At 42.3% G+C, this 22,759-nt stretch overlaps 4 protein-coding genes across 7 annotated transcripts; 3 read left to right on the plus strand and 1 right to left on the minus strand.

Moving 5' to 3' along the window:
* Positions 1–1,263: 1,263 nt before the first annotated feature.
* Positions 1,264–13,092, minus strand: LOC120825135 (uncharacterized). Its single transcript, XM_078080003.1, has 7 exons — positions 13,045–13,092; positions 12,830–13,003; positions 3,292–3,409; positions 2,968–3,075; positions 2,693–2,835; positions 2,033–2,117; positions 1,264–1,478 (listed from the first exon to the last, which is right to left on the minus strand). Exons 1-6 carry the CDS (start codon positions 13,090–13,092, stop codon positions 2,076–2,078), a joined length of 633 nt encoding a protein of 210 aa, XP_077936129.1. The 3' UTR covers positions 1,264–1,478; positions 2,033–2,075.
* Positions 4,158–12,726, plus strand: LOC120825133 (C-type lectin domain family 4 member M-like). Its single transcript, XM_078108916.1, has 7 exons — positions 4,158–4,292; positions 4,546–4,635; positions 5,072–5,164; positions 5,577–5,719; positions 5,845–5,858; positions 12,073–12,162; positions 12,238–12,726. Exons 1-7 carry the CDS (start codon positions 4,268–4,270, stop codon positions 12,383–12,385), a joined length of 603 nt encoding a protein of 200 aa, XP_077965042.1. The 5' UTR covers positions 4,158–4,267; the 3' UTR covers positions 12,386–12,726.
* Positions 13,093–16,284: 3,192 nt separating the features above from the next.
* On the plus strand, positions 16,285–19,128 carry LOC120825132 (C-type lectin domain family 4 member M-like). Of its 4 annotated transcripts, none has more exons than XM_078108911.1 (7): positions 16,285–16,434; positions 16,688–16,777; positions 17,323–17,400; positions 17,686–17,778; positions 18,191–18,333; positions 18,459–18,559; positions 18,635–19,128. In XM_078108911.1, the coding sequence occupies exons 1-7, from the start codon at positions 16,410–16,412 to the stop codon at positions 18,780–18,782; spliced, it is 678 nt and encodes a 225-aa protein (XP_077965037.1). In that variant the 5' UTR covers positions 16,285–16,409; the 3' UTR covers positions 18,783–19,128. The 4 variants fall into 4 exon arrangements, with proteins under 4 accessions (XP_077965037.1, XP_077965039.1, XP_077965036.1 ...); XM_078108910.1 differs by having other exon boundaries at positions 16,286–16,434; positions 17,323–17,418; XM_078108913.1 differs by lacking the exon at positions 17,686–17,778.
* An 835-nt stretch (positions 19,129–19,963) lies between these two features.
* LOC144411591 (hepatic lectin-like) lies at positions 19,964–22,570 on the plus strand. The gene is made up of 6 exons (XM_078108915.1): positions 19,964–20,114; positions 20,368–20,457; positions 21,122–21,199; positions 21,630–21,772; positions 21,898–21,998; positions 22,074–22,570. Exons 1-6 carry the CDS (start codon positions 20,090–20,092, stop codon positions 22,216–22,218), a joined length of 582 nt encoding a protein of 193 aa, XP_077965041.1. The 5' UTR covers positions 19,964–20,089; the 3' UTR covers positions 22,219–22,570.
* The last annotated feature ends 189 nt before the right edge of the window (positions 22,571–22,759 follow it).

Consider the following 22,759-nt stretch of genomic DNA (forward strand, 5'->3'; position numbering starts at 1 on the left):
TTTTTTAATATTTACATTTTTTAACTTTATTCCCTTGTTTTATACTAACCCATAGCCTTATTCTACTAACCCATTGCATTAGCATATCATTTTACTTTATTGTATTACTTGTGCACTGCTGTCTTGTCTGTCTACTGTCGCACACTAACCGCCAAGACAAATTCCTTGTATAAATTCCTTGGCATATTCTGGTAAATAAATGTTTCCTGATTCCTGATTCCTGACTTAATAGTTTATTTTCCGGTAACAGTACAGTATTCAGTTGTTAGCATTGACAAGTCTTAATTGGCAGCATAGAATTATGACGCTGCAGTTCGTGTTGTTCTGTTGCTCTTTAGTGAACAGTGAAGCTCCAGGGATCTATGTAGATCATATCCCCCGGTCAAGGAGTGATTACTATCTGAAAGTGGTAAACATTGCATTTAAACTGTGATTAGCAAGAAAATCAGGGCAGAGAAGCAGGACGACTTTGAGCATCAACCTAAACAACAACCTAAATCTAGAGTTTAATAAGAGATTTAGTGAGGAGTTTTAATATAATTGCTGGGGTTTGTTTTGATGCAGGTGTTTCCAGGGACCCCTCAAAGTGTGTGACAGTGTGTTACTTGATTGTGAACATGGCAAACATGGAGGACAGACACCACTTCCGCTTCACCACCATCTGTTCCACAGACTCTATGGAGTTGGCTGGTGGAGCAACTTGAGCCTGTTTGAGCAACAGTCCTACAGTCATTCACAAAACATGTAGAACTCCACCAGCACGACAGCATACCAGCATATGATTGTATATTAAATTAATTTACATCAACATGTAAATCGTTTTTTCCAGGCAAATCATTTCCAAGTCAATACTCAGTATTCAGTACTTTATAATTTTTTTTTTGATTTAAGTTTCTTTTCAATAAAATAAAACATTTGCATAAAGCAAGCCAATCCAGTTTTCCATGTTGATAAGAGCATTAAAATGAAAAAAAAAATGCCATCTAGAATAGATACAAATTTGCAATTAATTGTGATTGTGATTAATTTCACGTTAACTATGACATAAATGCGATTAATCACTCATATATAAGTTGTGTTCAATGGGTCAATGGGGATTGTAGCGAAGACTCAACGCTTCGAAGGGTGTGAAGCATTCATATATTTGTTTGTGATGAGTACGCAATATTTCTGTTGGAAGCCGGATTTGACTCAGTTTTTCTTAGTTTGGTGTCCTTTAGGGCACCCCTCGGCCCCCTATCAGGACAACAAAGTACACTTAGATAATCAGGAAAACATTTATTAAACATATATTTAAACGAGAAATGCAATAATGCATCACAATTAGAACAGTGACAGCATGTGGAAATTGGTTGTGTTCAGTAAATTCAGTAAACACAGTGATTGAACAACCCACTGATCTCCATCTTAATCATGTTGCCTTTCTATCACAAGTTACAGCAGTCTTCATTTGGTGGATGTGAAGGACATGTTGATGCCTGCAGAGAACAAAAAAAAGACATTTATCATCTTAACAGTTTTACAAATGAGAAGTCGCCTCATCAATCTGGTCCTCTATTATTTTACCAATGTTTTTATTCTTGTGCAATGCCACAGAAGCACCTTGACTAAATTGATGACATATACGTTGATGAAACACATTTGTAGTGAGTCATGCAAACGCTAAATTTGATACTGAATATGAAACACACATATAACCTCCTGTACATCTGACAGAAAAACCTCACAGGTATGTAGAACAGGAACATGTTGTATTCACACTGGTGGAGAATTTAGGTCTTTCTTAATGGTTGCTTTTAAAGCCTTAAGCTTCAAGAACAACTTGATAATTGAGCAATATTTTAGCCTTCTATGGGAATGAGTGTGTTTTGCTCTATGTTCAGAAATTATGTTTTAAAGGTTGGATTTCCAGGCATCACAAACCTGTTTACTGTCTAAAGTCACAAAAACTGAGGCCCCCTTTGCACCCAGAATGTCCGCTCTGACATGACTCAGCTAAATAAAACATATCAACAACAATTTAAACACATACTTCTCTTTGGTCAGCAGGAGACCATTTCCAGTTCTTTTCCACATCAGGAATCATCCAGATGTTTATATTTCCGGGGGCCGGGGTCCTGTGTTTCAAAGGCAGATACTATCCTATTTTATGGTGTTTTTTTCTAACTTTTCAAAACATGTAAAGAGCCAAACCGAATTTCTAAATGTTTACCTGTAGAATCCAAAATGCTGTTGTAAAACTCAAAAGCCAAATACTACATGTTCAGTGCACAGAATGGAGACCTGATGATAGTAATTACAAGTTACTAACCAAGCCTGCAATAATTGCGTTATTACTAACATGCTTTTTCAATTTCTCCTCATCTTAACGACTTTACCTAAGTGAGCTGCACTGCAACACAATACATACACAACACAACACATACATAACACAACTTCACAACTACACCAGCGCAGCTATACATCTGGTGTCAGATGTTGAAAGATCTTCATTATGGACAAAAACATCCGGGACACTTTTATGTTCTGACAAACACAGAGTGAATTTCCTTACTAAGCAAAGGATAATATTTCAATAAACATTGTCATTTATTAGTTATTCAGTATTGTGTTTTGGTTATTTTCTTGTTATTTGTAACAAATAATCTCATATTGTAATGGATTGCTGTAAATACACAGCATTTTTACTTACTGCAAAACTTTCTCTAGAAGTCAGCAGTGCCTCCGTGAGTTCAGCGTTATCGGCTGTTAACTTGGCATTTATTTCCCTGAGGTTGGTGTTGTCCGCAGCAAACTGGTTTCTCTCTCTTCTCCAGAGGGTTTTGTCTTTATTCACTATTGTAGCGAGGGGAGCAACAGAACAGCAACGAAACACTCCCATGAGTTATCATACTTTCATCCCCATGTCAAGTGTATTTATTTAACGTTTCTGTTACAAACATTGAAACTGAATGAGGAAAAACTCACTTTGGACCCAGAGACAAATAATTACGGCCAGGAGGAGAAGACACAGCAGGCCGAGAAACACTGACTCAGTTCTGATGGGATTCCTCTTCTCGACTTTTTCAACGATGGCTGACCAAAAACAAATCAAACTTTTTTGAGCTCTACAATACTAAAAGCTGTAATTAATAAAACAAAAAGGAAAATATCATTTGAACTCCCCTCCAAAATCAAGATAAAATCGCTACAGGAAAACCCAACCAAACCAAAGTTTAATTGAAACCTAAAAAAAATCTTTTTGCACACACGCACATACACAGTTGTTGATTATGGTTCTTATTTCCATACCTGGGTGCTGAGCCTCTGCAGGTGGTGTATTTGGGGACGTGGCCTCCATCCACGGGTTGTCGTACACTCTCAGGCTTTCAGCGCTGACGTAGATGTTCACTCTGCTCTCCTTATCGTCCTGATCACAGTAAACATGGTTGACGATGCCGGGCTGAGTGTACAGATCCCCCGACATGCTGCTTATAGAAGTTAACAATTGCTGCCAGAGATTGTCTTACATATCAATACAATAGTTTTGGCGGTTTTCTGAACGCATCCACAGTGATGTCGCCAAAAGGGGAAGATCACAAAAACAGGATGTTGTGCTTGTTCCTCCTAAATTCCCCTGGTTATCAGGGACCTTTGACCTTTGATTTCTTGTCCCATAACCACATATGCTGGTTTATTTTCTGTGACCACTTAACTGAAAAGCAAACTTAAAATAAGTGAACCAAAACATGGACATGGTCCTGTGATTGTAAGGAGGCCGAGACGAAAGGACAAAAACCAATGACATTCTGAGTCTGGATTAAAAATAACATCTTGGTCTGCAGTTTACATTAAAAGAAGTCTCACACTGTCTCACACCGTCTCATGGACTCTTCACAGACAGTCTCGTAGACTGTTCCGCGGACTGTCTCATGTACTGTCCCACACACTATCCCATAGACTGTCCCACAGAAGACCTTACAGACTCTCCCACACACTATATACTATTGAATAAATATAATCTGATGAATTGGGATGATGAGGCACTTAAAAACCGGCCTATACATTTTACCAACATTTGCACAATCTTGTCTGACATTTTAAGCGGGCTTTACAGTCTGTACACGTGAAGGCAAAAGGAAGACGTAGGAGAGATAAGAATCTCTGTCTGTGACAAGGTCGCTATGGTAAACAGATTCTTGTTCCCCCAAAGAAGCAGCAGCAGCATACATATCAGTGCAGTTGCTACACTTCTTTGTCAAATATTTAGAAGTTTGAGGAGATCGAGATGGCTTTGAGCGCTTCATCCAGGAGTAAGTAACTTTAATGTTGTCTGAAACCATCATACTTTCTGTATCTTATTCTCATAGGGTGCAGAGTTTTTGGAGTTTATTGTTTTAGACGAATTTGGGTGGGGGTTCTGCCTCAGAAAAAAAGTAATTAGGGGACAAACTACACATGAATTTAAACCTGTCATGGATTTTAATCCTGCCACAGTGCAAGAAAAGAAATGAACATCACGCCTGATAATAATGCTGCATGTCCCTTTCTGGTTTTGGCACAAAGAGGAAAGTCTCTACAAACTGGTCGCTGTAAGCGTTGGACTACTTTGTATTCTGCAGGCTGCAGCAAACATCGGACTGCGTCTTTCTCTTTGTGAGTGATTGTACATCTCTTATTTTACTTTAGAAGGTTTAGTGTGTTTGTATCTAGTGTAGGTTTAGTAAAACTATCAGTTTTATTTCTTTTTGAGAAAATTTAATAAGAATATACTGTTTGTATATAAATGTATTTGGTGTCCAAAAAAGTAATCTAAAAATGACTGACATCCTCAAATGATGATTTTTACTTCCAGTATTACGTTCCTCAAAAAATAATCAATATCTCATACAACAGCTACGTCTTTGCTTCTGCTATTGAGTAATATATGTTTATATGTTTTAGATGTTTATCTCATCTATATCTCTCTAAAGGCAGATAAGAATGTGTCTTGCAAGTTTTTCTTATCAGAATGAGCTTTATTGGCCGTGAGTGCTTATGCATGCATGGAATTCATGCCTGATTAATTGCCTGATTATATCTGCACTTTTAGATGGTTGCACTGCAAGGAAGCTTGAGTTTGAGGCAATTCTAAAGAATTTGACTGAAAATGGAGAATATTTAAAAGAGAAGCTGAGTAACTTTGGTGAGTATGTAGATGAAACTGAAACAATCTTGACGACACTGAAAGAAAAAAATACAGCAACACTATTAAACGGTCTTTTATAACTACTTTTCTTTGCTAACATGTTTTACATTTTTTGTTACCTTGTAACTGACTCCTGTTTGGAAGTAATTTATTGAAAACAGATCAGATGAACACATTTGTGTCTAAAAGGTGGACGCATTGGGATGTTTCTACATGATATTGTTATCTAGGTGTTAATACAGTGACAGATTGTTTCTCTGCAAGGAAGCTTGAGTCTGAAGATTCAAAAGGGAAGCTGAGTAAATGTAACGACATGGAAAGAAAGAATATACAGAAACACTATTAAATGGTTTTCTATAACTACTTTTCTCTGGCTAAAATGTTTTTATTTTTTTGTTATCCTCAACAGATCACTACCTCAAACGGGGCTGGGTGTATTTTGACCAGAGTTTCTATTACATTTCTTCTTCTCAAATGTCCTGGCAAGACAGCAGAGACGACTGTCTGCAAAACGGTTCCGACCTGATAATAATCACCAGCAAAGAAGAGCAGGTGTGTGAAGTGAAATCTGACCGTCAGAGATAAAGTGTGAGATCAGATCAATGGACCCCGAGATGGAATGTGGCTGAAATCGGTTCAGTTTCGTTTACTAATGTTTTTATTTTACTGTAATCAAGGACTTTGCAAGACTGTTACGGCCCTTTTGTAGACTCCAGGACAGTAAAACAACAATCAAAGAAAGGTGACAGAGTCAGGGTAAAAGGTGTCTTTCTAGTTTTTATTCTTACACAAAAAGAAGGTCCCAACAAGAGGGAGGGAGATGGTGGAAGATGGGACCTACAGGTTGTGCCAAACAAATGAAATGAATATAACAAAACGAGGCCTAGCTCACCACTGGCATCCAAAACAAGTCAAACAAAATACCTTACCTGCTTCTCTAAAAAGGACTAAAGGAAAACGTTACACAGGAGGCAACAACCACTACACCTAGTGTGTCTATACAAAGGTATACCTACGTGCAAGAATGTACAGGGTACCCCAACTTACTAAGGTCCTCAACCTCCACCTTACCAAACTCCAGTTTTGCCAGCAGCCAGCTAAAGCTCATGTACAGGAAGACTGGCCACCAGCCCGCAGCAGAGAACACACCCACTTCACTTCTCAGGAGTCTTCCTTTATGGACTGCCACCGGAACTGCTGATTGCTTTCCACCTGTGTTTGGAGTTGGCCAATCAGCATAATCACTGGGGGAGAGAAACCAATGAGCAGGAGGGAGAACGACAAGAACACATGCAGACCGTCCCCGTCTGGCATGTAACACCCCCACCCATATAAGCTCAGAAAAAAAATGAATGCCACAAAAACAATCTCCCATAAAGTTACGATCTAAATTAATAGGGGAACATAACTATACCGCACGAGACAAGGCATCAGCAAGAACATTTTCAGACCCCTTTTTATGCACGATGTTAAGATTGTAGTCCTGAACAATGAGAGACCAACGCATCAGACGTTGGTTGTAGTTATGCATCCTGGAAAGAAATACAAGAGGGTTATGATCGGTGAATACTTGAACAGGCTTTTCACTAGACCCAAGATAAACCTCAAAATGCTGTAGAGCAAACAACAGGGCCAGAGCCTCCTTCTCTATTGTTGAATACCCAAGCTGATGCCTGTTGAATTTCCGTGAGAAATAACTCACAGGGTGGTCGATGCCGTTGGCATCCTCCTGCAGAAGAACTGCACCAGCTCCAACTGCGCTGGCATCAACCTCCAACTTGAAAGGCAACATGAAATCCGGGGCCTTCAGCACAGGAGTGCAACACATTATACCTTTTAGGCTCTCAAAAGATTGTTTGCACTCATTAGACCATACAAAGGGTTTTGCTGGACTGGTTAACGAGGTCAACGGAGCTGCTACAGAGGAGAAGTTTTTGCAAAACCGTCGATAATATCCCGACATTCCAAGGAATCGACGCAGCTCTCGCCGGGTTTTTGGCTCGGGGAACGCTCTAATCGCAGAGATCTTTGCATCCGCGGGACAAACCTGTCCTCGACCAACCTGCTGACCAAGATAGAGGACAGTTCCTTTTCCAAACTCACATTTGGCAAGATTGAGCGTAAGGGATGCGTTTAGGAGACGGCCGAATACTTCTCTCAAGGTAGTCATGTGCTCACCCCACTCACTGGAATAGATGACAATATCGTCGAGATACGCTCTACAGTGTGGAACATCCCCAAGGACTGAATTTATCAGCCTTTGAAAAGTAGCAGGAGCGTTACACATACCAAATGGCATGACGGTGTACTGGAGGAAGCAGTCAGGTGTTACAAAAGCTGAAACTGCTGAAGCATGTGGGGTTAAAGGAACTTGCCAGTATCCCTTCAACATGTCAAGTTTAGTTACATATGTTGCAGGACCAATTTCATCAATGCCGTCGTCGATCAGTGGTAATGGATGTGCATCCGGGACAGTTACGGCATTTACCTTGCGAAAGTCAGTGCAGAACCGATAACTCCCATCAGACTTTGTACCCAAGAGACAGGGGGAACTCCATGGACTGGAACTTGGCACTGCAAATCCATTCTGCACAAGATAGTCAACCTCCTCTCTCATGGCCGCTCTCTTAACTGGATTTACCCGATAAGCGCGTTGTTTGATCGGCGTAGGGCTGGTTAAGACAATGTCATGCGTTATGACAGATGTTTGGGTGGGAGTGTCACGGAACAGGCACGGAAAATCACCAATAAGTGTCATAATGTCATTCCTCTGGTCAACAGGGAGATGAGACAAGTTGTGGGGCAGTTGCGACAATACCTCAGTATTAGTTAGTCTGGCCCCTATTGATGCAGCATTGCGCATCACCAACCCGTCTTCATTACCATCGACAGGAGAGCCCACCATGGAAACAGCTGCAACAGGTGACACCGTCGTTGACTCCTGTGCCTCTGATGACCCTGGGTGAACTTCTCGGAGGTGGTAGCGTTTCATCATGTTCACATGGCACACCCTATTTCTTCGCCTGCGGTCCGGGGTTTGAACCACATAATTTGTGTCACTGAGCTTCTTCTCCACTACATAAGGACCGGAGAACTTAGTGGAGAGAGCAGAACCAGATATAGGTAAAAGAATCAAAACTTTATCACCTGGCTTAAACAAATGTGTGATTGCGCGCTGGTCATATCTTCTCTTCATCCTTGCCTGGGAAGAGGTCAGGGCCTCCCTAGCTAAAGAACAAGTTAGCTGGAGGCGCTCCTTGAGCTTGTGGACGTAGTCCGGAATACTTCGGACCTTCTGCTCGGGTACGACTAGTTGTTCTTTAAGAACTGTCAAAGGGCCCCTAACCTCATGTCCAAAAATTAATTCAGCAGGACTGAAACCTAGGGACTCCTGTACAGCTTCGCGGGCAGCAAACATAACTAGTGGTACACTGTCATCCCAATCCCTCTCCGATTCGTGACAGTGTTTTCGCAACATGGACTTCATCGTCTGGTGAAATCTTTCCAGTGCCCCTTGGCTTTCTGGATGGTAGGGACTAGACGTCACATGTTTAATGTTTAACGTTCTGAGTGCTTGGGCAAAGGCTTTTGACATGAAGTTGGTGCCTTGATCGGTTTGAACTACTTTTGGCAGACCAAACAATGAAAAGAATTTTACCAGAGCCTTTGTGATTATTGGGGTAGTTATCCTTTGCAGTGGGATGGCCTCGGGGAACCTAGTGGAAGCACACATTACGGTTAGTAAAAACTGATTTCCAGTCTTAGTTTTTGGCAATGGCCCGACACAATCGACAATAATTCTCTCAAACGGCTCACCCATTACTGGAATAGGGCAGAGGGGAGCGGGAGGAATCACTTGGTTCGGTTTTCCAACGACTTGACACACATGACAAGTACGACAATAGTTAACAACATCAGTTTTGAGTCCTGGCCAAAAGAAATGTCTGAGGACTCTATCGTAGGTTTTGGTGATCCCCAGGTGACCTGACCATGGGTGATCATGGGCCAAGGACAGTACCTGAAAACGATGGGATGTAGGTACCACGACCTGGTAAGTCTCACTCCAATCCATCTCTTCTGAACCTCCCCTCGTCCAGCGACGCATCAACAGGCCATTATCGAGAAAGTAGGCCATTTGCTTTCTCTTAGCTTCTTCTTGGCTAAGAACAGCTGAATAACATTTCACCAGGGTGACATCTGCTCTTTGGGCTGCAATGTAATCGTCCCTGGTGGCTGGCAGTTCAACCCCCTCGCGACTTGTGAGGGTAGACCCAGTATCATCAGCAGGCTGAACCTCGCTCACAACAGCGTCAGGAACCGGTTCTGTGACCAGAAAAGTGTCAGACAAATCAATGCCATATCTCTTTGTGTGGGCTCTGGTAGTCACGCAAGCTGGAAATGTGCCAGGATGCATCTCTGCAATGTTGTCAGACCCCAAATGCAAATCGGGGCTGTCTACCAATTCAGGGACTGGTACAACTCTGCCACCAGCTAGGTCGTTTCCCAGGATGAAGTCTACCCCTTTAATGGGCAATGCTGGCAATACAGCCACTCTAAAGAACCCATTTACCAGGTGGGACAGAACATTAATTCTATGGAGAGGGGCTGGTATGTAGCTCATTCCAACACCTTGAATCACTACACTTGAGCGACATGAGGATATTGACGACCATGGTAAGATGCCCTCGCGAATAATAGACTGGGATGCTCCTGTGTCCCTTAGCATCCGTACTGGCCGCTGTTCTTCAGGGTTCCCAGTAAAGGAGACCAAGCCTTCAGACATAAAGGGTTTGAAACAGTCATCAGGTCCATCCTCTTCAGGTTGTGACATTCCAGCTTCTGGTGGTGACACCCCTTTAATCAGACCCATGCCTTTTGGCTTTTGTGGGCCAGGCGAGACCTGTTGTCTACGCTTCAGAGAAAAACAATCCGAAATGACATGTCCTTTCTTATGACAATAAAAGCACTCCCGATCACTACGAGGTGGAGACGGCGGTCCCTTAAACTTGTCAAATGGTGGACGGCCAATACTCTGCCCCATAGGACGTAGCGGTGCCTCTCTGTTCGAGCGGAAGGAAGACACAAACACATGCTTATGCGTGAGGACAAACTCATCGGCTAGGACTGCCGCTTTTGACACAGACGTCACCTTCTGTTCATTTAAGAATACTACCACCTTTTCTGGTAAAGTGCCCTTGAAGTCTTCTACCAGTATTAATTGTCGAAGGGACTCAAAATTATCCTTTACTTCACTGGCAGCACACCATTTATCAAACAGTACCCCTTTCTCTCTAGCAAACTCCACAAAAGTTTGTTCACTAGTCTTTTTATGGTTCCTGAACTTTTGTCGGTATGCCTCAGGCACGAGCTCATAGGCACGCAAAATTGCCTCCTTGAGCATTTCATACTTCAAACTCTCTTCTAATGAAAGAGATGACACAACCTCCTGGGCTTTACCCACCAGTTTACATTGAAGCAATATCGGCCACATGTCCTTGGGCCAGACCAGGGCAGTGGCTATTCTCTCAAAAGCGTTGAAGTAGGAGTCAACCTCAGACTCCCGAAATGTTGGCACAAGTGCGATGTTCTTGCTGACATCAAAACCTGGTTGGTTATGGCTGGTATGGGAAGATATTGAGGTGTGTGTCGACTGTGGTCCCGCAGCAATTCTCATGGCCTCTATGTCCAGCTGACGCAGCTTGACTTCTTTTTCAGCCGCTATCTCCAGCCTGCGTACCTGTAATTGAAGATCATAGTCTGCTTTACGCACCATTTCCTTTTCCTGGGCTTCGAGCTGAAGGCGGGCTAGGCGGACCTTCAGCCTGGCATCCCCACTGGATACATGGAGCTCTGGGGAAAAAGTTTCAAAACGGGGCAAGGTTGCAGGAGGTACCTCAGGTTCAAACTTTTCACCCGAAGGAGTAGCCGGTGTACCCTTGCTTCCAACAGGGGAAGCTCCAGCACCCGCACCTGGAAAATCCTCCCCAACAGGAACGGCTAGGACCTTTAACTCTACCAATTGTTCTAATACTTTGTCTTTTATGTCCCGTTTAAGACTATACTTTCGAACGCTTATATCAAAATGGGATGCGATGGACAATAAATCATCTTTTCGGCACAAGTCAACTTTTTCAAAACTTGGATTTACAATAAAATCCTGCAAGTCAAAATTCATGGTTACCGTTGACCAAACTACAAATTAATTCTTCCCCTTTTACCGACTTTTTCTTTTCTTCAAGGGAAAGATCCCGGACGAGCCCCCACTTGTGTTACGGCCCTTTTGTAGACTCCAGGACAGTAAAACAACAATCAAAGAAAGGTGACAGAGTCAGGGTAAAAGGTGTCTTTCTAGTTTTTATTCTTACACAAAAAGAAGGTCCCAACAAGAGGGAGGGAGATGGTGGAAGATGGGACCTACAGGTTGTGCCAAACAAATGAAATGAATATAACAAAACGAGGCCTAGCTCACCACTGGCTCTTCATCCAAAACAAGTCAAACAAAATACCTTACCTGCTTCTCTAAAAAGGACTAAAGGAAAACGTTACACAGGAGGCAACAACCACTACACCTAGTGTGTCTATACAAAGGTATACCTACGTGCAAGAATGTACAGGGTACCCCAACTTACTAAGGTCCTCAACCTCCACCTTACCAAACTCCAGTTTTGCCAGCAGCCAGCTAAAGCTCATGTACAGGAAGACTGGCCACCAGCCCGCAGCAGAGAACACACCCACTTCACTTCTCAGGAGTCTTCCTTTATGGACTGCCACCGGAACTGCTGATTGCTTTCCACCTGTGTTTGGAGTTGGCCAATCAGCATAATCACTGGGGGAGAGAAACCAATGAGCAGGAGGGAGAACGACAAGAACACATGCAGACCGTCCCCGTCTGGCATGTAACAAAGACAATTCAAAAAACGCACCTGGATTGGACTGACTGACAGGGAGACAGAAGGGACATGGAAATGGGTCGATGGGACTGAACTGAAAGAAAGGTTGCTGCATCTTTCACCCGTTTAGTGGTTTCTTTGGCTGTATTTTCTATAAATGTATTTTGTGTTTATTTTCAGGTACTGGACAACTGGGGAGCCCAACAGCTACCAAGGTTCCAATGAAGACTGTGGAGAAATTAGGCTCTATGAAGAACAACATAACTGGAATGATGTAGAATGTAGTTACAAAAACTTCTGGATCTGTGAAAAGGCTTTGGCTCAATAACTTTGTATCCAAACCCACCATACTCATAAAAATCATTAATCAGTCCATCATTGACACAAACATGTCACTGTAATAAAAGCACCGATGTGAAAAATAACAATAATAGTGGCTGATTTCCCTTTGGCTGCTTCACATTTAGAGATTCCATGGTGGTGCATGAAATACTTAATATTGTACATGTAGTATGAACCGTAAAACCTCTGCTCTATATTTTAAATTAAGTCTCATTTTATTTCCCCACGCAAATATCAGCAGTGCTACACAAACACCCATTATGTTTTGTTAATTGTTTAAGGTCTTGGAAGGATGTAACCTATCCCAGTATGAAAATAAATAAATAAATCAATGTGCGTATTACAGTTTTTTCTGGGGGGGGAATCCACTGTGTGATACAGTCTGATGGCAGTGGGCACAAATGAGCATCTGAAGCGCTCCTTCCCGCACCTCCAATGAGCCGATGGCTGAATGAGCTGCCCAGCTGCCACAGGTCCCCATGAGGTGGGTGAGAAGGATGGGGTTCCGTGGCCCCCATCTTCCTCCCACCCACTCTAGACTGACCGTCTCCAGACGCACCACCGAGCTGGCTTTCCTCACCAGGAAGTGGAGGTTGGGGTGCAGCTTGTTGAAAGCAGTGGAGAATCACAGGACATGACTCTCACAGTTCTCACAGCTACTCCAACAGAGAGAGGGCCTTGTGTTTTAATCATGGTTGCCTCGGATTGTTTTATAAGACCCCTTAACCTGTGTTGGAGCTGTAACGTTAGGCTATAAAATGAAGTTGTTCTGGATGTTTACAGCTTTGATATTTGATATTGTCTCACACGCAGTTCTACACTGTCTTACAGACTGTCCCACAGAAGATCTCACAGGCTCTGCATTATTGTAAGAGAAGATCAGGAAAGCCGCTGCATATCGTGCTATTCGTAATGTTTATTTGGTGCTTAAGAACGGATGTTGAATGCTTCACGGATTCTATTGAAATTCAGTTGTCTGCCATATTTTGACATGCTTCTTGTCTGGCATCACAGCGGTGGCAGTGTTACATTTTGCCATGAATATTTAATTCAACTGTTTTTATTTTCCATAGCCAAAATTCGCAAATTAGCCTGAGAGAGTTTTAGAGTCTGTGCACGTGAAGGCAAAATGAAGAAGTAGGAGAGTTGACATTCTCTCTCTGTGACAAATTCCATGCTGTAACAATCACTCACCCGGTACAATTAACCATCATTGTCCTCTACCGTCCGCCAGGCTCCTTAGGTCATTTCTTGGAAGAACTGGACATTCTCCTGTCTAATTTCCCCGAAAATGGACCTCCGCTCATCCTCCTGGGTGACTTCAACATCCAGACAGAGAAGTCACCTGACCTCTTACACTTACTTTCTTCCTTCGCTCTGTCACTCAGTCCCTCTCCTCCTACTCACAAAGCCGGCAATCACCTTGACTACATCTTTACTAGAAACTGCTCTACCACTAACCTCTCTGTAACTCCACTTCATGTGTCTGATCACTTCTTCATCTCTTACTCCCTTCCACTCTCTATAACTAACAAACCTCCCTCATTGACTAACTCTATACCGGCTCATCGCAATATTCGCTCCCTCTCTCCCTCCTCGCTGGCATCCTCTGTTCTATCAGCTCTCCCTTCAACTGACTCCTTCTCACTCTTGCATCCAAACGCTGCTGCAGAGACTCTCCTCTCAACTCTTTCCTCCTCTCTAGACTCTCTCTGCCCTCTTACGACACGACGGACTGGCAAATCCCCTCCGGCTGCGTGGCTGTCTCAACCGGTGCGTGCCATGAGAGCCACCATGCGAGCGTCGGAAAGGAAATGGCGTAAATATAAACGACCTGAGGACCTGCTCGAATTTCAATCTCTCCTCTCCTCGTTTTCTGCTTCTATCTCTGCTGCCAAAAGCTCTTTCTACCAATCCAAAATCGAATCCTCATTCTCTAACCCCAAAAAACTCTTCTCAATCTTCTCCAATCTCCTCAAACCCCCTACCCCTCCTCCCCCCTCCACCCTTCTTCCGGGAGACTTTGTCAACTACTTCACCAAGAAAATAGCTGACATACGCTCCTCCTTCTCAAACCCACCTCCTACTTCTCGCGTCCCACCGACCTCACCTCTTTCGCCCTCACTTTCCTCTTTCACCGCCCTCTCTCCTAACCAAATTCTTACCCTAGTAACCTCTGCCCGTCCGACCACCTGCCCTCTTGACCCCATTCCATCACATCTTCTACAATCTATCGCACCTGACCTTCTTCCGTTCCTCACCTGTCTCATCAACAACGCTCTGTTATCTGGCTGTTTTCCCAATTCTCTGAAGGAGGCAAGAGTCAACCCTCTCCTGAAGAAACCCACCCTCAACCCTTCTGAAGAAAACAACTACAGACCGGTCTCTCTTCTTCCCTTTTTGTCCAAAACCCTTGAACGTGCTATCTTTAATCAACTCTCCTCTTATCTCCACTGTAACAACCTCCTTGACCCCCACCAGTCAGGTTTCAAGGCAGGCCACTCCACAGAGACTGCTCTCCTTGCTGTCTCTGAGCAACTCCACACTGCTAGAGCCGCCTCTCTCTCCTCTGTCCTCATCCTTCTGGACCTCTCTGCTGCATTAGACACGGTCAACCACCAGATCCTTATTTCCTCCCTTCAGGAACTTGGTGTCACAGGCTCTGCTCTCTCCCTTCTCTCGTCCTACCTCGATGGTCGCACCTACCGGGTAACCTGGCGAGGATCTGTGTCGGAACCTTGTCCTCTTACTACTGGAGTTCCTCAGGGTTCCGTGCTGGGTCCCCTCCTGTTTTCGCTTTACACAAACTCTCTTGGCGCTGTCATTCGCTCGCATGGCTTCTCTTACCACAGCTATGCCGATGACACCCAACTAATTCTCTCCTTCCCTCACTCGGACACCCAGGTGGCGGCTCGGATCTCTGCCTGTCTAACTGACATCTCTCAGTGGATGTCCGCCCACCATCTGAAAATCAACCCCGACAAGACTGAACTACTTCTCTTTCCCGGAAAAGATTCACTTACCCAGGACCTGACAGTCAACTTTGGGAACTCCGTACTAACGCCCACTTCGACCGCTAAGAACCTCGGCGTCACACTCGACAGCCAACTCTCCCTGACTCCCAACATTGCCGCGACAACGCGATCCTGTAGATACATGCTCTACAACATCAGGAGAATACGTCCCCTTCTCACTCAGAAGGCAGCGCAGGTACTGTTCAGGCTCTTGTCATCTCCCGCCTGGACTACTGCAACTCCCTCCTGGCAGGTCTCCCTGCCACCGCCATTCGACCTCTGCAACTCATTCAGAATGCAGCAGCTCGACTGGTCTTCAACCTTCCGAAATTCTCCCACACTACTCCACTCCTCCGCTCTCGGTGGCCGCCCGCATCCAGTTCAAAACATTGGTGCTCACGTACCATGCTGTGAATGGATCGGGTCCAGCTTACATCCAGGACATGGTCAAACCCTACATCCCAACCCGCACTCTCCGCTCTGCATCTGCAAAACTACTCGTCCCTCCCTCACTGAGAGCAAAACACTCGACTAGGTCTCGACTCTTTGCTGTCCTTGCGCCGAAATGGTGGAACGAGCTCTCTGAAGACACCAGGACCGCAGAGAGCCTTCACATCTTCCGCCGCAAACTAAAGACACACCTCTTCAGACTCTACCTCGACTAAAGACTAACAAATTGTAGCACTTAAATTGTACTTGTAACGTCACTCATCTATAGCAAATTGTAAATTGGCTTATTTGAGGAAATTGCACTTTCTTGTTTCTTGTTCTCCTGAGTTTGTACCCTATGGTTGAATGCACTTATTGTACGTCGCTTTGGATAAAAGCGTCAGCTAAATGACATGTCATGTAATCTAATGTAATGACAAGTTTGCTCTGGTAAACAGATTCTTGTTCCCCTCATAGAAGAAGAAGAAGAAGAAGCAGCAGCAGCATAAATATCAGTGCAGTTGCTACACTTCTTTGTCAAATATTTAGAAGTTTGAGGAGATCGAGATGGCTTTGAGCGCTTCATCCAGGAGTAAGTAACTTTAATGTTGTCTGAAACCATCATACTTTCTGTATCTTATTCTCTTTGGGTGCAGAGTTTTTGGAGTTTATTGTTTTAGACAAATTTGGGTGGGGGTTCTGCCTCAGAAAAAAAGAAATTAGGGGACAAACTACACATGAATTTAAACCTGTCATGGATTTTAATCCTGCCACAGTGCAAGAAGTGAAATAAACATCACGCCTGAAAATAATGCTGCATGTCCCTTTCTGGTTTTGGCACAAAGAGGAAAGACTCTACAGACTGGTCGCTGTAAGCGTTGGACTACTTTGTAGTCTGCAGGCTGCAGCAAACATCGGACTGCGTCTTTCTCTTTGTGAGTGATTGTACATCTCTTATTTTACCCTGTGATTCCTGTGAAGTATGTATTCACACTCACGTCCTCAAACAGAAGATACGTTAATCTCTTGAGTGTTTTCCTTTAGTGGCTCAATGATAAAACCCCAACCATGATGATGGTCCTGAACATTATATGACACAAGGCTGATAGTATATGGTTTTTTCAGATTGGATTTCCACTTTTGAGTAACAAAGTACTACCGAACTCCACTCACGTGTTATTTGGTGTCCAAAAAAGTGATCTAAAAATGACGGACATCCTCAAATGATAATTTTTACTTCCAGTATTACGTTCCTCAAAAAATAATCAATATCTCATACAACAGCTACGTCTTTGCTTCTGCTATTGAGTAATATATGTTTATATGTTTTAGATGTTTATCTCATCTATATCTCTCTAAAGGCAGATAAGAATGTGTCTTGCAAGTTTTTCTTATCAGAATGAGCTTTATTGGCCGTGAGTGCTTATGCATGCATGGAATTCATGCCTGATTAATTGCCTGATTATATCTGCACTTTTAGATGGTTGCACTGCCAACGGGAAGCCGGATTTGGAGGAAATTATGAAGAATTTGACTGAAAAAGAAGAAGATTTAAAAGGTAAGCTGAGTAACTGTGGTGAGTATGAAGATACAACTGGAACAATCTTGACGACATTGAAAGAAAAAAATAGAGCAACACTTTTAAAATGTTTTCTATAACTACTTTTCTCTGCCTAAAATGTTTTTATCACCTCGTAACTGACTCGTAATTTTTTGAAAACAGATTGGATGAACACATTTGTGTCTAAAAGGTGGAAGTATCACGCTGGTTGGGATGTTTTTACATGATATTGTTATCAAGGTGTTAATACAGTGAAAAAACTGATGCTTTCTGCACTTTTAGATGGTTGCACTGCAAGGAAGCTTGAGTTTGAGGCAATTCTAAAGAATTTGACTGAAAATGGAGAATATTTAAAAGAGAAGCTGAGTAACTTTGGTGAGTATGTAGATGAAACTGAAACAATCTTGACGACACTGAAAGAAAAAAATACAGCAACACTATTAAACGGTCTTTTATAACTACTTTTCTTTGCTAACATGTTTTACATTTTTTGTTACCTTGTAACTAACTCATGTTTGGAAGTAATTTACTGAAAACAGATCAGATGAACACATTTGTGTCTAAAAGGTGGACACATTGGGATGTTTCTACATGATATTGTTATCTAGGTGTTAATACAGTGACAGATTGTTTCTCTGCAAGGAAGCTTGAGTCGGAAGATTCAAAAGGGAAGCTGAGTAAATGTAACGACATGGAAAGAAAGAATATACAGAAACACTATTAAATGGTTTTCTATAACTACTTTTCTCTGGCTAAAATGTTTTTATTTTTTTGTTATCCTCAACAGATCACTACCTCAAACAGGGCTGGGTGTATTTTAACCAGAGTTTCTATTACATTTCTTCTTCTCAAATGTCCTGGCAAGACAGCAGAGACGACTGTCTGCAAAACGGTTCCGACCTGATAATAATCACCAGCAAAGAAGAGCAGGTGTGTGAAGTGAAATCTGACCGTCAGAGATAAAGTGTGAGATCAGATCAATGGACCCCGAGATGGAATGTGGCTGAAATCGGTTCAGTTTCGTTTACTAATGTTTTTATTTTACTGTAATCAAGGACTTTGCAAGACAATTCAAAAAACGCAGCTGGATTGGACTGACTGACAGGGAGACAGAAGGGACATGGAAATGGGTCGATGGGACTGAACTGAAAGAAAGGTTGCTGCATCTTTCACCCGTTTAGTGGTTTCTTTGGCTGTATTTTCTATAAATGTATTTTGTGTTTATTTTCAGGTACTGGACAACTGGGGAGCCCAACAGCTACCTAGGTTCCAATGAAGACTGTGGAGAAATGAAGTTTTATGAAGAACAACATAACTGGAATGATTTAGAATGTAGTTACAAAAACTTCTGGATCTGTGAAAAGGCTTTGGCTCAATAACTTTGTATCCAAACCCACCAGACTCATAAAAATCATTAATCAGTCCATGATTGACACAAACATGTCACTGTATTAAAAGCACCGATGTGAAAAATAACAATAATAGTGGCTGATTTCCCTTTGGCTGCTTCACATTTAGAGATTCCATGGTGGTGCATGAAATACTTAATATTGTACATGTAGTATGAACCGTAAAACCTCTGCTCTATATTTTACATTAAGTCTCATTTTATTTCCCCACGCAAATATCAGCAGTGCTACACAAACACCCATTATGTTTTGTTAATTGTTTAAGGTCTTGGAAGGATGTAACCTATCCCAGTATGAAAATAAATAAATAAATCAATGTGCGTATTACAGTTTTTTCTGGGGGGGGAATCCACTGTGTGATACAGTCTGATGGCAGTGGGCACAAATGAGCCCCTGAAGCGCTCCTTCCCGCACCTCCAATGAGCCGATGGCTGAATGAGCTGCCCAGCTGCCACAGGTCCCCATGAGGTGGGTGAGAAGGATGGGGTTCCGTGGCCCCCATCTTCCTCCCACCCACTCTAGACTGACCGTCTCCAGACGCACCACCGAGCTGGCTTTCCTCACCAGGAAGTGGAGGTTGGGGTGCAGCTTGTTGAAAGCAGTGGAGAATCACAGGACATGACTCTCATAGTTCTCACAGCTACTCCAACAGAGAGAGGGCCTTGTGTTTTAATCATGGTTGCCTCGGATTGTTTTATAAGACCCCTTAACCTGTGTTGGAGCTGTAACGTTAGGCTATAAAATGAAGTTGTTCTGGATGTTTACAGCTTTGATATTTGATATTGTCTCACACACAGTCTTACACTGTCTTACAGACTGTCCCACAGAAGATCTCACAGGCTCTGCATTATTGTAAGAGAAGATCAGGAAAGCCGCTGCATATCGTGCTATTCGTAATGTTTATTTGCCGCTTAAGAACGGATGTTGAATGTTTCACGGATTCAATTGAAATTCAGTTGTCTGCCATATTTTGACATGCTTCTTGTCTGGCATCACAGCGGTGGCAGTGTTACATTTTGCCAAGAATATTTAATTCAACTGTTTTTATTTTCCATAGCCAAAATTCGCAAATTAGCCTGAGAGGGTTTGGGAGTCTGTGCACGTGGAGGCAAAATGAAGAAGTAGGAGAGATGACATTCTCTCTCTGTGACAAGTTTGCTCTGGTAAACAGATTCTTGTTCCCCTCATAGAAGAAAAAGAAGAAGAAGCAGCAGCATAAATATCAGTGCAGTTGCTACACTTCTTTGTCAAATATTTAGAGGTTTGAGGAGATCGAGATGGCTTTGAGCGCTTCATCCAGGAGTAAGTAACTTTAATGTTGTCTGAAACCATCATACTTTCTGTATCTTATTCTCTTTGGGTGCAGAGTTTTTGGAGTTTATCGTTTTAGACAAATTTGGGTGGGGGTTCTGCCTCAGAAAAAAAGTAATTAGGGGACAAACTACACATGAATTTAAACCTGTCATGGATTTTAATCCCGACACAGAAGAAGAAGTGAAATGAACATCATGCCTGATAATAATGCTGCATGTCCCTTTCTGGTTTTGGCACAAAGAGGAAAGACTCTACAAACTGGTCGCTGTAAGCGTTGGACTACTTTGTATTCTGCAGGCTGCAGCAAACATCGGACTGCGTCTTTCTCTTTGTGAGTGATTGTACATCTCTTATTTTACCCTGTGATTCCTGTGAAGTATGTATTCACACTCACGTCCTCAAACAGAAGATACGTTAATCTCTTGAGTGTTTTCCTTTAGTGGCTCAATGATAAAACCTCAACCATGATGATGGTCCTGAACATTATGTGACACAAGGCTGATAGTATATGGTTAGTTCAGATTGGATTTCCACTTTTGAGTAACAAAGTACTACCGAACTCCACTCACGTGTTATTGTCAGAGAATATGTAGAAAGTTTAGTGTGTTGTATCTAGTGTAGGTTTAGTAAAACTATCAGTTTTATTTGTGTTTAAGAAGATGTGATAAGAAAATACTGTTTGTATATAAATGTATTTGATGTCCAAAAAAGTGATCTAAAAATGACTGACATCCTCAAATGATGATTTTTACTTCCAGTATTACGTTCCTCAAAAAATAATCAATATCTCATACAACAGCTACGTCTTTGCTTCTGCTATTGAGTAATATATGTTTATATGTTTTAGATGTTTATCTCATCTATATCTCTCTAAAGGCAGATAAGAATGTGTCTTGCAAGTTTTTCTTATCAGAATGAGCTTTATTGGCCGTGAGTGCTTATGCATGCATGGAATTCATGCCTGATTAATTGCCTGATTATATCTGCACTTTTAGATGGTTGCACTGCCAACGGGAAGCCGGATTTGGAGGAAATTATCAAGAATTTGACTGAAAAAGAAGAAGATTTAAAAGGTAAGCTGAGTAACTGTGGTGAGTATGAAGATACAACTGGAACAATCTTGACGACATTGAAAGAAAAAAATACAGCAACACTATTAAACGGTCTTTTATAACTACTTTTCTTCGCTAACATGTTTTACATTTTTTGTTACGTTGTAACTGACTCATGTTTGGAAGTAATTTATTGAAAACAGATCAGATGAACACATTTGTGTCTAAAAGGTGGACACATTGGGATGTTTCTACATGATATTGTTATCTAGGTGTTAATACAGTGACAGATTGTTTCACTGCAAGGAAGCTTGAGTCTGAAGATTCAAAAGGGAAGCTGAGTAAATGTAACGACATGGAAAGAAAGAATATACAGAAACACTATTAAATGGTTTTCTATAACTACTTTTCTCTGGCTAAAATGTTTTTATTTTTTTGTTATCCTCAACAGATCACTACCTCAAACGGGGCTGGGTGTATTTTAACCAGAGTTTCTATTCCATTTCTTCTTCTCAAATGTCCTGGCAAGACAGCAGAGACGACTGTCTGCAAAACGGTTCCGACCTGATAATAATCACCAGCAAAGAAGAGCAGGTGTGTGAAGTGAAATCTGACCGTCAGAGATAAAGTGTGAGATCAGATCAATGGACCCCGAGATGGAATGTGGCTGAAATCGGTTCAGTTTCGTTTACTAATGTTTTTATTTTACTGTAATCAAGGACTTTGCAAGACAATTCAAAAAACGCACCTGGATTGGACTGACTGACAGGGAGACAGAAGGGACATGGAAATGGGTCGATGGGACTAAACTGAAAGAAAGGTTGCTGCATCTTTCAGCCGTTTAGTGGTTTCCTTGGCTGTATTTTCTATAAATGTATTTTGTGTTTATTTTCAGTTACTGGAGAACTGGGGAGCCCAACAGCTACCTAGGTTCCAATGAAGACTGTGGAGAAATGTGGCCCCATGAAGAACAACACTGGAATGATTTAGAATGTAGTTACAAAAACTTCTGGATCTGTGAAAAGGCTTTGGCTCAATAACTTATCCACTGTATCCAAACCCACCAGACTCATAAAAATCATTAATCAGTCCATGATTGACACAAACATGTCACTGTAATAAAAGCACCGATGTGAAAAATAACATTAATAGTGGCTGATTTCCCTTTGGCTGCTTCACATTTAGAGATTCCATGGTGGTGCATGAAATACTTAATATTGTACATGTAGTATGAACCGTAAAACCTCTGCTCTATATTTTACATTAAGTCTCATTTTATTTCCCCACGCAAATATCAGCAGTGCTACACAAACACGCATTATGTTTTGTTAATTGTTTAAGGTCTTGGAAGGATGTAACCTATCCCAGTATGAAAATAAATAAATAAATCAATGTGCGTATTACAGTTTTTCTGGGGGGGGGGAATCCACTGTGTGATACAGTCTGATGGCAGTGGGCACAAATGAGCCCCTGAAGCGCTCCTTCCCGCACCTCCAATGAGCCGATGGCTGAATGAGCTGCCCAGCTGCCACAGGTCCCCATGAGGTGGGTGAGAAGGATGGGGTTCCGTGGCCCCCATCT

The sequence above is a fragment of the Gasterosteus aculeatus genome, chromosome 9 (genome assembly GCF_964276395.1).
Source record: "Gasterosteus aculeatus chromosome 9, fGasAcu3.hap1.1, whole genome shotgun sequence".
NCBI lineage: Eukaryota > Metazoa > Chordata > Actinopteri > Perciformes > Gasterosteidae > Gasterosteus > Gasterosteus aculeatus.